This window comes from Oreochromis aureus, linkage group 23, assembly GCF_013358895.1.
Source record: "Oreochromis aureus strain Israel breed Guangdong linkage group 23, ZZ_aureus, whole genome shotgun sequence".
Classification (NCBI taxonomy): domain Eukaryota; kingdom Metazoa; phylum Chordata; class Actinopteri; order Cichliformes; family Cichlidae; genus Oreochromis; species Oreochromis aureus.
In genome coordinates this window covers 7,406,091-7,419,513 of record NC_052963.1, presented here as the reverse complement: position 1 = coordinate 7,419,513, position 13,423 = coordinate 7,406,091, and the positions used below count along the sequence as shown (strand labels likewise).

The following is a 13,423-nucleotide window of genomic DNA, read 5'->3' as shown; positions in this document are numbered from 1 at the left end:
GCATACCCTGCGTGATTATCAAGCCCAAGAGGCGCATGTTTGATTTTCAGACTTCACGCATTTGCTGTATAGCAGCCATGCTAATTTTTCATTCTAATCATATACACACCCTGGGATTTGGACGCAAGTACACATTTTAATGGAGAAAATCAAGGTTTTTGACCTAATGATAAAACTTGGACTTATCTGGGTTTTACTTTTCCCACAGGTGAGAAAAAAGAGGCATGCTTGTTTAGTTTTTTTTTTTTTTTTTTTTTTTTTTAATCTATGATAAATCAGCAGAGCCTAATGTAATATTTTCTTCAAAAACAGGCAAAATCGTCACCAGTCTGTCATCCTAATGTTCGCCTTATGAGAGAGGAAGAAAAGTGCATGAAAGATTTGCTACTTTCAACATCACACAAAACAGCTGGTAAGTCAATACGGTTTCTAAATTGTCTCTTTCCGCTATGTCGTGACATGTCAAGGACCGCTGCTTGGTGGAAAGTGCCATGAGGGAATACTAGTGATATCTGAAATTAATGAGATTTTTAAACTTTTTTTTTTTTTTAACTCAATGGTATTTTATCGACACCTGCTGGTTACATAACATACTGCACCAAATATTAATCCTGACGTGGATTGTGTTTCATATTTTAAAATGTGGCTCCATTGTTTGTATGGAAACAAAACCTACTATAAAATAGAAATATATATTTGTTTTTGATCTACTAAGAAAACAACAGCGTACACTGCAAGGGAATGTGGGACGACTTGAACTGCTGGCCACCGGCTTTTCTTGGGGAAACTGTTTCCCAACCTTGTCCAGAGTTTTTTAATTCAGGAGGTACTATGCAAACACACACACACCAGCACTCATTTGCACCTATTATTTATACTACATTGCACCTGTTAAATATTTGCCAGTAACCTCATTTGTTTTCATAAGGAAATTAAACACCTACTCCCTCTCAGGGTCTCTATCCAAACACTACGCCATAAAATACATGTGTACATAGGACACCGGGTAACATTTTAGTGGTAGGTTTACTCTGGGAGATAACTTTGATAAATTCTGAAGTGCCTGAAGAGGGAAATAAAAGGTTCTGCATTTCTTTTGGTAGATTATACAATAAACGCAGATGTCAGGTTCTTTTTTTTCTTTCTTTGTACACACAGGTTCCCAAAATAGCATACACATACATAGCAGTGCAGTTTGCACACCAAGACAAAACTCAAGTGTTATTTTATTGCTTTTCACAGGTAAAGTGCATCGCAACTGCACAAACAATGGCTGGACAGACCTGCTCATCCCACACGAAGATGCTTGTGGCTACTCTTTCAATGAAAGTCTCTCATTTCTTGGAGAGGTTGGTGTTTAGATAGATAGATAGATAGATAGATAGATAGATAGATAGATAGATAGATAGATAGATAGATAGATGTCATCCATCGTGAACAGACAACTCCCTATCCCCTATCCCTACCTGTGACAGCGAAGAGGAAAAACTCCCTTTTAACAGGAAGTGACCTCCAGCAGAAACAGGCTCAGGTCTGAAGGAAAAAAACAGTGCCTCATGGGAAGTCTTCTAAAAGCCAGTGCTTATCTCACTTGCTAAGTGATGATATAAACAGCTCTGCTTCCAGACCCAAGCATTTACTGCTTTGGATGAGGCTCCTGTCATTTTAATGTGCTTCAGAGCTTTTGTTCTTTGTTTTGAAATAGACACATGGCTGTAACATTTTTCAGTGTCATTTTTGACACTTTTATGAGCATGAGGGCCACAAATTTAATACAGACCATGCACAAACATTAACGACTAAGCTTGTGTTGTGGATGGAGTTATGCAGGTATTTTCATGACTAAGGTGATACCTATTTTTAGTGTCTTCTTCCTGATATATGATGGTGTTTGTCTTTGCTAACCGCGGAACCTAACCTAGCTGCTCCTGTGGTAATATGCTGATATAGCACTAAAGCTAGCTCATGATAGCAGATCATTGCCAATGCCAACCAGCCCAAATGAACTTACCCTTAAAACAGTACTTAGTTTTACTTTTCCATTTTGCTTATGTTCAAAGTCACAGTATTGCTGTACATTTTTGGTTTATTTAGAAATGCTAGCTACAGAACATTCTAGCTAGCTAATTTACCGCTAACTTCTAATTCTGCTCAAACTTGTAAATCTGCCTTTTCATGGCCTCCTTGATATTATGTCTTTTTGCTTTTGTATTTTAAACCACTAAATGCTGATTTATTAATTATTCAAGCATAAAAAAAGCCACCTAACTCAAGGGATAAACTAGTTTTGTGTCTACACATAACTAACAACTTAGCAAAGAACCCATTTAAAATTGTATCTTTAGACACTTTGTTACTGTCTGTCACAGAAGCACATCATTTGTTCCCACTTCTAGTGTTAAATCTATGAAAAAAGGCTGGAGTATCGGACAAACAAAAGTACCTACAGTAGATGAACAGTATCTGACCACTTAAAGAAATTACAAGAAAGCTTGCCTAAGAGAGTTCAGGATCTTTTGAAGAATAATGGCGGTCATATCAAATTTTGACTTTCAAGCTCTCTAGAATCATATAATCCGTTTTTGCCTTGCATACTGCATTTCCGTGCATTGTAGTACATTTCAATAAATCACTGTGGTTATTTCCATTTAACTAGCCAAATATAAAGACATGAACCTTTGCACAGAATACATGCAGTTAAATAAGACAAATTATCAGTGTATTCTTAGTTTCCGTTATTATATTATATCATGCTGCATTCTCATATCCTGCTGCTTAGGAAAATAATTTAATACCGTTGTCTATTCTTGATTCAGTCCTCAGACAGCCACTTGTATTTCTCCTATGTGAAGACAATGTACACAGTTGGATACACAATTTCCCTCATCTCTCTCATCATTGCCATCACCATATTCTGTGTGTTTAGGTGAGCAACATCTTGGCCTGAATAACTGTCAACCCTATGCTTAAAGACGATGAATAGTTCCTAACCTCGAATTGTCCGTGTTTTTATTTCTTCAGGAAACTTCATTGTACCAGGAACTACATTCACATTCAACTGTTCATTTCCTTCAGCCTGAGAGCCATCTTCATCTTCATCCGAGATGCTCTGCTCTTTACAGATGAAGAGATTTATCACTGTGACCACTATCCGGTAGCGATGGACCAGCGATTGTTTGATGAAACCCAAGTTCTGAGGCTTAATAGGATTAAAAATGTGTTACTGTTTTGTCATTTCTTCTCAGTTAAACTGATCCAAGAAGTTCTTGGCTTATCTTACCTTAGCATAAATGTTGGCGGTAAAGGCAAAAGAAAGGATGTGGTAATATGCTCTTTTGGCAGCGAGTAGAAATCTTCAGGAGTTATTTTGGTACTGAGGTTGTGATGTAAACAGCATGGACTCACTGAATTCTAGCATAGGCATCGTTTTAGCACAGCCAAAAGGAGACTTGTTGATTTTGTTCTAGAACTAAAACGAATACTATTTTTGATAACTTGGAATAACAATAAGCCTAACTCAAGTTCTTTTGTGTAATCGTGGTGAGGCAGGCGCCGTGTAAGGTCGTGCTGATGTTTTCCAACTACTCCATCCTTGCAAACTACAGCTGGCTGCTGGTAGAGGGCCACTTCCTGTACACCCTTGTTAACCGCTCCTTCTTCTCCCTGAAGAAACATCTGGCCTGGTACATCGTCCTCAGCTGGGGTAAGAAGAACCGTCTTTACCTTGTGGTGTCTCCTTTCCTAAAACTTTTCCTCAGATCTATAGACACTGATTTATTTCATCACACAGGTTTGCCACTGATTGTGATCATCTCCTGGGGGTGTGCAAAATATTTTTATGAAGATGAAGGGTAAGGTCTGTTTCTCTCAATCTTGCAGTTATGATATTATCATGTCATATATTATTATTTGACAGTTTTTTCTCATTCTCTTTTCAAAGATGTTGGGAAACCAGGAGGCATGAATGGATTTGGTGGATACTTCGAGTGCCAGTTCTTCTAACTATATCTGTAAAACTTTGGTTTTCTGTTGTACTTTCATTCTTATTTGAAAGATTATTTTTAAACATTCCACATTTTGAACATTTTTTGGATTGACAAATGTACGTATCATGTGTAAGCTAAATGTGAAGCTAGCAGCAAATTAACTTAGCTTACCACTTAGCTAACCACATGAAGTGAAAATGATGGTCTGTAACCACCTGGCAACCACCAGTCATGAGGGGAAAATGAGTGTTCTTATTTATAGTTGGCAAAAGTACAGATATTCTTTACTTAAGTAGAAGTAAAGATAGTAAAAGTACTGACTCAACTTCTTTACTCAAGTAAAAGTGAAAAAGTACAGCCTCTGAAATGTACTTAAAGTAAAATCAGCTCCCTAAAGGACAATTCTACCATCTATTTTTAGGCAAAGGTAACTATATGCTATATTACTATTATATTGCCTCCACACCTAAACAGAAAAAAAACAGTCAGGGGTTACAGTGAGATTCAGCAAGTGGGGGGAACCCTGAGATCTGCTGTAGTGGCTCAGTGTAAAGAAAAAATCTCTAATGTGAGCTCCCGTAGATTTTCTTTGCGTACAGGCTGTGATCAGCTGACCTGCTGGTCACTCTTTTCTATATATTCACCAGAGTTCTGCAAGCTAGCCTCTTTAACCTCCATACATGGTGACAGTTTGCCTTCTAAGTACGATTTTCACCTTCCAAGATCTATTGGCTGGCATAACTTGTAATTTGAAGGTGAATATTCTCCATTTTATGATTTGCATTGCACTTTTTCAACTCGCATATTTACTTAGCTAGCAGTTAATAAGAATTTAAAGACAAACATGAAAAACTACAGATCACAGTGAGAACCTCCTAGCACCCAAAGTTGCACTTTTACAAGTTACAAGTACGTCTACTCAACTAGGACTTAGGGAGTAAACATTTAAAACTACATTCAACAGTGGCAACCAGTGTTGGCAAGGTTACTTTTAAAATGTTTTCCACTACAGAATACGTTACTCATTGAGAGTAACGTATTCTGAATACTTTGGATTACTTAATATATTATCATGCTTTTTACAACTACATGAATGTACTATTGCTGTGTGATTTATTACTATTACTGAAGGTTACCCGCCATACCAATACCAACTAGATTTTTAAATCTTAATATAAAATGAGTAACAGTAGGGTGGACATTAGGTAAGGCTGCACTTTTAGCAGCGATCTGGTATAGAAAACTATTCCGCGCGTATATAAAACAGGTCCGCAGCTCAGAACCGTAGTAAAGGGACCTCTGGCTAATACGTCGGGTTCCATGTCGGGCTCATAGCTGAAAACTAGCTTTACTTTGTTGTCTGGGTGAACTTTGCTAGCGAGAGACAGAGAGAGGCGTTGAAAGGCTGCTCCAACGGAACTTATTGTTTCGGAGGAAAACACGAACACAGTGTACAGTCGAGTCTTTATAGCTTACTTACAACTGGGCTACACTGCACACGAGGCTACATTCTTTAGGGCTATGCCTGTAACACTCTGCCTATTGTTTTCATATTAAATCATTTTTTTGAACAATCATTTTTTAAAATATTTCGGCACGTCATTATGCGGGCCGCAGGTAGAGGTGACATGGATTGAGACACAGGCATTAGAGCCTCTTAATGCGTGTTTTGTTTGGGTTTCCACCGGCGTGGAATTACCAAAAATAGAGAGCGCATAGCCTAACATATGAAACAGGAAAAGACCGCTGTGTAACTGTATTCTGAATACCACCTTTTTAAACGGTAACTGTAACGGAATACAGTTACTCATATTTTGTATTTTAAATACGTAATGCGTGAACCACTGCCACCCAGTTGGGAAATACGCATTTTTCTCTAGAAACTGTTGATTGTATCATGTCCAATATGGTGGCCAACTCTGGAGCAAAGTCTACTTGAGAAGGGACTAGAAGCACAGAAGGAGAAACAATCATTTGCACTGCTTTTATCATTTCAGATGAACCTCATCTTTTTCATGGGGATTTTGAGGATACTGGTGAGCAAACTCAGAATGCCAGATGCACAGAGAAACGAATTAAGCCAGTATAAGTGAGTAGTGCATACAGGGTAATGTTTGCTGTTATACTTCTATGATATACTCATACTGATGGAGCTATACTTATACTAATATGTTCACCTAAAGGTAATTTTGTAAACTCACAAGTTCAAAAAGAGTTTAAAACCCTAAAACCTGTGATAAAACAACGGTTTCATTGTGTTGAAGAAATATCAACGAGAGTTTAACCAGAGCTCAGTCACACTGCTCTGTGCCATAACATGGGGCAAGTCAATGCAAACTCTATTCAGCCAGGCAAGTCAGGGATGTCAACTCATTTTGCATGGTTTAACCTGTGAAACTCCCCGTTCTGTCAGTGTAAAGAACTTTACTTACACGTTTAAATCCTGAAATATTTCAATATAAGAAAAAGAAGTGTGTCGTGTTGTAATCGTGTTGGTGTAGTAGGATGACGACGGGGAGGTCTTTATCAGTCATCATCAAAAAATACAGTTAAAAGTCTAAAATTGTATGCCTTCCATCATATTTTTCAAAGCTGTCAAGCAGGCCGGACTGGACCCTTTACCAGGCTTTTTCTGGCCCCAGGCCTTATGTTCGACACCCTTGATGTAGATTAACATATTCAGCATAATAAGTCCCCTAAGGTGTCTGGGGTTTAAAAAATATATCATTCTGAATATACGTCAACAGTAAAAATACATACATATATGTATTTTTCCAAAGCTGTCCAGTGGGCAGGATTGGAGTCTTTGCTTGGCCAATTTTAGCCCCCTGGGCCTTATGTTTGATACATCTAAGAGACTCTTAAATGTGATTCCTCCTGAGGAATAGGGGCAGGGCTAAAAAGAAACAAAGTTACACAGCAATCCACATCCAAAAACATTTCCATAGACTTAACAATGAAACTGCTGGCCCCTGTTAAAAATTTTGTTCCAGTTTGTGGAGGGTCATTACAAAAAGTACCTTTAAGGCTAATCACACAGTGCTCTATGAGCAAGTGCTTGGCGAAAGTGGGAAGAAAAAACTCCCTTTTAACAGGAAGAAGCTGCCAGCAGAACTAGGCACAGGGAGTGGCAGCCATCTGCCATCATTTGGGGGTGAGGGGAGGAAGAGAGGACAAAGACAAACTGTGGAGTAGAGATGCAGCACCACCCCTTCCCCTCCTTGTTCTCGTGTTTCAGCACAACAATGCCCGTCTCCACGCTGCCAGAGTAAAGTAGGCCTTTCTGGATCAGGACTCAGAGCACATCCAGACACTTCCTTAGCTAGCAATTAGTCCTGGTATGTTTGCTACTGAACATGAGCCTGTGACAGGCTGGGTCAATGTCCCAGAGGCAGCCGCAACCAATGACCAGCCGGACACTGAACTCAGTCCCACAAGAACAGATCCAGACACTTGTGCAGTCCAAACACAGATGGGTGACTGCATCCAGGGAAAACTATACCATGTAGCACATATTTTGACTAGTAAAAAGTTAGTTTTTAATAGTTTTCTTAACCATTTCTAACCCTAAGCTTCCAATAAACTTTCCAAGCACTCTCACGTGGATTGAAATCCTACTTTTCTTTAATCTAGCAGGTACCAAAAAGAATGAGATGATGACAGATTTTCAAACATGTCTGTCCTCGAGTTCCAGTTTTCTTTTGTTGTCCCAGCACCTGTCACCCTTTCAGCTGGATGTGCATGCAATTTTCTAGTTTAAGTGCTGTCAGTGCAAAAATATCACATCACAGACACGAATGGGTTGTTTTTACTGTCACTCAAACAAAAATGCTAATTTCTCCTGCCCCAGGAGGCTGATCAAGTCCACGTTTTTTCTGGTGGCTCTGTTTGGCGTGCATTACATCTTGTTCGTGTTCTTGCCCGTTGAAGTCAGCAGCTCTATGTTTAAGATCTGGACCTTTGTAGAGCTGGCTCTGTCATCCACTCAGGTAAACCAGGTGACACCCTGACCATTTCGCTCAGTTCAATGACAAATGTAACCACATGATCAGCTGACCTTTCTCTCTTGAAGGGCTTTGTGGTCGCTGTCCTCTACTGCTTTGTGAACGGAGAGGTGAGAAGTCTTCTGCTTTTACAATAAACAGATTCAGAGGAAAGTTTGGAACATGCGGACCAACGTGCGTGTGTTGGGGGCGGGGTCTGTCATGTGTGTATTCAGGTGCAGCATGAATTTCAGAGGCGGTGGAGGAGGTGGAAGCTGACTCAGCACCTGCCCAGCAGACGCAGCCAGCGTCACGGCTCCATCAGCCACAGCGGGACCCCTCACACCCAGGTTTCCCTGCTGCCCTGCTCTCCAGGCAGCCTGTCGACAAGTGGGCTCCCCGTGGACACCGTGGAGATGTGACTCAAGCTGGGATCGGCTCATTTTCTCGCTCGTCTCATCCATAGCATGAAGGACTCTCACTTAGTGCCGACAGTCGACAGCTTGGCTGCTTAAAACAGCATCGGACGCTTTGGAGATTTAAAGTACTGACAGGAAGATTTTAGGAGTCGGTGAACAAAAAGCTACTTTCTCTAATCACTTTATGCAAAATGTAGCTACCCTCTGTTACCCTGGCAACCTGTCCAGGGTGTACGTTTAATAAGCTCTTTTTAAAAAAAATGGATGTAACATTGTAACTAAGCTTTAATTTTACTGTGTTGAAATGTTTTCTTTTATGTTTTTAATTTTTTTGTCCTACCCCCCATTTCCTAATACAGGTTTTGCCTTTTGCAAGGTGACAGCGCTAAATCAGTGTTTGCTCCTAATGACTCGCCTGGTTAAATAAAGCTTACATCAGCTCACTCCCAGAGTTCTGTTTTTGCATTTAGTTTTACTTCATTTTGACTTTTTTCAAATTGCTTTCAGTTCATTTCCAGATGGGATTTTTATTGCAAGACTCCACATCCACACCCTGATCAGACAATTTGTGGTACAAACTTCTACCAAACCAACAGTTGCTAAAACTAAGGCTATTTCCCTCCAGTAGTTTTGATTTCAGTGCTCCAAGTTGAAAAATATTTTAAGTTCACTATACATTGTTTAAAAATAAAATTTCCAGTTTGATTTTACTTAACTCAAATGCTTTTAATGCCTATTTTTAGTTCAGTTTCAGTTAACTATAATAACTTTGATCACAGCACCATCTTGTGGCACAGAGTGAGTATTTCAGAAGAGTGCAACATACTGTAGATGATCACGATTCGATGAGGAATGAATGTGAGGAAGCATTTAAATATCAAAATGACATGTTGTACGAAGGGCTTTAGGCAGAAAGCAGTATATAAGAGCAAGTCCATTTACCATGTTGATTGCTGTAGTTATTTTAGTAACATTTTAATCAATTTCTTAAAGACAGGAAATTAGAAAGAGGGAATTGTCCAAACAGAGTTAAAGGCATCCTGATTTTGTCCTTAGCATAGCTGAAGCTCCAGAGGAGTATGTCCTACAGCTCCCATAACAGCACTCAGCACTATCTTTTCAAATAAACAGCCTGGATTTTTAAAAAACAAATTTTTTAAAACTAATTCAGTTTGATGACCACGGTGACATTGCAGTATGTTTTATTCTATGGAGCAGCAGTGGCACCTCAGGCCGCTGCTTTAGCCACACATCTACTGCCCTCAACCACACAAGAGTGCTTCTTTCTTGCCCTCTGACTCAAGACGTCAGCTGAGATTAAGCACCACCACCCGTGATGTGTTCCAGAGCTGAAGGAAGCTCGGGGTGAGATTATTAGATGAAGCCAGACTGAACACAGATCAGCCATCTGTGGCAAACGTGCAAGGCTGATGGCAAGGAAGGAGTTTCCCGAAGACAACAGAAACAGATTTTATTTTTTTTTAAATATTATTTAAAAGTCTTTATTTTTCAGACATTTTACAAAACACTTATTTGCTGTCTTGATAGGAGGCAAGAAGCCCAGTACTGCATTCATGTCTATCCTCAGTATGAAGCTAGAACAAGCTGGTTTGGTTTAGTTTAGTATGAAGTGGTACCAGGTGGGGTCTCCAAAAAGGACAGTTTACGTGCGTTTAACCAAAGCCTGCTCAGTGGTTCAGTAGAACTCATAAAACAGAAACCAGAACGCTTCCAGTCCCATTTTGTTGCCAACAAGAACAAATACGGTTCCAATAAGGATGGCTTATCCCTGTCAACCATCTGAATGCACACAGTCATGAAACACACACTCTAGATTCCATATTTCTCCTTGAGTTCCTCCACCAAAGCGACATATTTGGCCTTTGCTTCCTCTTTGGACAGACCTGTCGATCAGGAAATGGACACAGAGGAGAAAGTAGTTTGTTACTGCACGAAATATGTGACATTGCTGAGATTTGTTTTCAAAGGCTTCATATCTCTGACCTTTTCTTGCATTCCATGTATCCCACTTTGCTTTTCCTGTAAAGTCAAGGAACCCTGGACGCTCTGTGAAAAAAGTAACCGTGAGTTAATCACATGGAAAATATCTTTTTTGATGCTTTAATAATAAAAGTGATATATGGAAACAAATTGCAGAGGCTCTGCAATTCAATTCGATTCAGTTTCAAATATAAATATATATATATATATATGTGTATCGCCAAATCACAACAACATTCGCTTCAGACACTTTATATTGTAAAGTATAGACACTACAATGTTAGAGAGAAACCTCAACAATCAAACAAACATCTGTGAGTTAGCAGCTGGAAACAGTGGGAAGGAAAAACTCCCTTTTAACAGGAAGAAACCTCCAACAGAACCAGGCTCGGGGCGGGGCCATCTGCTGTGACTGGTTGTGGGATAAGGGGAGAGAAACAGGACAAAAAGACAAAAAACAAAAACAAAAAAAAACCCCCTCACACATTACGAGATAAATATGGACTATTTTGAACAGGAAATCATGCAAAGCTACTTTAATTTTTAGTTCAAAAACAAACAAAGAAAGAATATATAATATGTCAAATTCGTCTTTACATCGAAGACCACATGTCAGTGAAAAGACGTGTAACTACACATTTAATCCCTGAGATATCCTAATATAAGATAAGGAAAAGCAATTTCAAAGGAACAGCTCAGTTTTTCCTACATGATAAATGCATAAAATGTACAGGAAAACATTCTAGTACTCACTGCACTGACTGTCCCAAAGGTTAAAACAAAGATTTTGTTAACTGATATAATATTTTTTTATTTTTTTTACTGAAGAACTGGAGTATTCCTTTCATTTAATTGTTTATCTATTATTTAACTACTTTTGTAGTATGAATAGCTGTGTTTGTGTGTGTTGGGAGGGGGGGGGGGTCTTTATCAGCAAGAAAAGTTCTAAAACTTATTTTTTAAAAATACAGTTTAAAGTCTAAAAATTGCCCTTGCCCTATGCCCTAGATCAGGGGTCGGCAACCTGCGGCTCCGGAGCCGCATGCGGCTCTTTAGTCCTTATACTGCGGCTCCGCGTGGTTTGGGCAAATAAATTAGAAGTATTTAGCTGAAGTGTAATTTCTTTATGTTAGTTCTTTTTAACTCGTAGTTCTAAATTGGAAGATTATTGTGATATTGAAATATAAAAATAAAATTATATTCTATTATTTTTTCATCGCTCAAAATAGGAGTCACACTCGCGGAAGCCGGTGTACCCGCCGAAACGCCGTGCATTTATCGAAACTTTCAACCCCAGGTAGGCCAATTATGGATCTTCGGATCCACATTATGTCAGCAGCTGTTCTCCACCGTGAACTATGTTAAAGACAAACACCGCTCACGCCTGACAGATGACAGCTTACAGTCCTGCGTAAACTGACTTCGTATAGCCCCGATTTGCGGACTCTGTGCGCAGAGGTTCAGGAGCAGAAGTCCCATTGTAAACAAATCACGGCAGACCCGATGATGTTTCCATGAGCATGCTTGTGAGCATCTCTTTATTGAGCACTTTTCACACACGGTTGTTGTACGCATACAGCCGGCTGTAGCTTTTCAGCTCACAGCCCGACATACACCACCAACAACACAACAGCACAGATAGCGCAGATGTAAAGGCAGCGAGGCGTGATTGCGGGTGTCGCTCAGGTGCGTCCGCCTCCCCTGCAGCGGCGCTGCAAACCACGCCCCGCCGCACGCATTAACCAGGTAAAATACATATTTAGGCAGAATTTTGCAAATATCTATTTTTCATTTTTCAGCAGCATAGTGCTTTTTTCCAATTATTTTTTAAGAGTCAGGTCAAGGCTCCAACAGCCCAAAGGCGATATAAGGGTGGCGGCTCACAACAGTTTTTGTTTGCTACATGGATCATTTTAGTTCAGCTGGGTGTCTTTCCTTTTGTTATATTTCTTTAAGAGTTCAAAATGTGTTGATTACATAAATATAATTTAATTTTCTCTGTAGCACTTCATGGATTTCATAAGCAGCACACCTTAGTTGTTCTCACAAAGCATAAAGATAAAAAACAATATATACATGTTATCTTCATTTTAGATGTCAAAAAGTATTTGCGGCTCCCAGTGTTTTCTTTTGCGTGGAAACCGGGTCCAAATGGCTCTTTGGGTGTAAAAGGTTGCAGACCCCTGCCCTAGATCATATTTGCCAAAGCTGTCCAGTAGGCCATATTGTAGTCTTCGAATGGCCAATTCTGGCCACCGGGCCCTATGTTTGACAACACTGATGGGGATTAAAATAATCAGCATAATAAGCCCTTTAAGGTATCAGAGGTTTAAAGATATATATATATCGTTTGGGATATACATCAAAAGTTTAAAGAAAAAAAAAAAAAAAAAAAAAAAAAACTTCAAATCTTTGTGGGAATTTATTCAGCAAATCAAGCAGAACTCGTCAAACCTGATTTTTCTCAGTACCACCCGTCTCCGCTTTCGCACATGCACAGGCAGTTACCTTTAGTGGCTCCATAACGTCAAACACACACACACGCCACAGTCACGCTACTCACCTGTGTTAATATCACCGACTGTAGCTTGCTTATATAAGCCGTACAGATCTCCCATTTCTTGCTGGTTCGGTTTCTGCTTCAGAACCTTCACCTCCTCTACCGCTTTGTGAAAGGCCTCCTAGTTAGGACAAGTCACAGCATATCCTCAGATCATATCCACTCGCCCATCTCAGTGCTTATAACAAGGAACGAGTTTAAACTTAACGCCTAGTTACAACTACAAGAACCTGTCGAGCTAAACGCTCTGGTTCCTGCCTTGTGATTTATACGTAAGTCAACATTACAGAGAATCGCTTAGAAACAATGTTAATATTTTAGATAAGATTCCAGTAAAGTTTGAAATACTAAAGAGGTCATACTTACAGTCATGACTGCAGTGAAACTCGGGCACACCTTTGCTCCTGTTCGAAGGCCGTGCTCGCCCAACTCGCTGCAGTTGTCTCAGCTGTGCTGTGATTTGTTGAGAGAAAG

General features: G+C 39.7%; 2 protein-coding genes across 3 annotated transcripts; one reads left to right on the top strand and one right to left on the bottom strand.

The window, feature by feature from the left end:
• The first annotated feature begins 15 nt into the window (after positions 1–15).
• LOC116334407 (secretin receptor-like) lies at positions 16–8,831 on the top strand. Of its 2 annotated transcripts, XM_031757833.2 has the most exons (13): positions 16–208; positions 313–412; positions 716–826; positions 1,243–1,349; positions 2,817–2,926; positions 3,022–3,154; positions 3,550–3,703; positions 3,791–3,851; positions 3,941–4,010; positions 5,984–6,075; positions 7,837–7,975; positions 8,059–8,100; positions 8,206–8,831. In XM_031757833.2, exons 1-13 carry the CDS (start codon positions 140–142, stop codon positions 8,389–8,391), a joined length of 1,374 nt encoding a protein of 457 aa, XP_031613693.1. In that variant the 5' UTR covers positions 16–139; the 3' UTR covers positions 8,392–8,831. The 2 variants fall into 2 exon arrangements, with proteins under 2 accessions (XP_031613693.1, XP_039462274.1); XM_039606340.1 differs by lacking the exons at positions 16–208; positions 313–412; positions 716–826; positions 1,243–1,349 and adding an exon at positions 1,629–1,830.
• Positions 8,832–9,862: 1,031 nt separating this feature from the next.
• LOC116334388 (acyl-CoA-binding protein-like) lies at positions 9,863–13,423 on the bottom strand. Its single transcript, XM_031757802.2, has 4 exons — positions 13,316–13,423; positions 12,953–13,070; positions 10,393–10,455; positions 9,863–10,292 (listed from the first exon to the last, which is right to left on the bottom strand). The coding sequence occupies exons 1-4, from the start codon at positions 13,319–13,321 to the stop codon at positions 10,219–10,221; spliced, it is 261 nt and encodes an 86-aa protein (XP_031613662.1). The 5' UTR covers positions 13,322–13,423; the 3' UTR covers positions 9,863–10,218.

Excerpts from the sequence above, each read along its gene's own strand:
- LOC116334407 (XM_031757833.2), top strand. The coding sequence starts at position 140 with ATGGAGAAAATCAAGGTTTTTGACCTAATGATAAAACTTGGACTTATC. Across the intron at positions 413-715 it reads AACATCACACAAAACAGCTG|AAAACAACAGCGTACACTGC; the intron begins GTAAGTCAATAC and ends TGATCTACTAAG. Across the intron at positions 4,011-5,983 it reads CAGTTCTTCTAACTATATCT|ATGAACCTCATCTTTTTCAT; the intron begins GTAAAACTTTGG and ends TTATCATTTCAG.
- LOC116334388 (XM_031757802.2), bottom strand. Across the intron at positions 10,456-12,952 it reads AGTCGGTGATATTAACACAG|AGCGTCCAGGGTTCCTTGAC; the intron begins GTGAGTAGCGTG and ends CTTTTTTCACAG. Across the intron at positions 10,293-10,392 it reads TACATGGAATGCAAGAAAAG|GTCTGTCCAAAGAGGAAGCA; the intron begins GTCAGAGATATG and ends CCTGATCGACAG.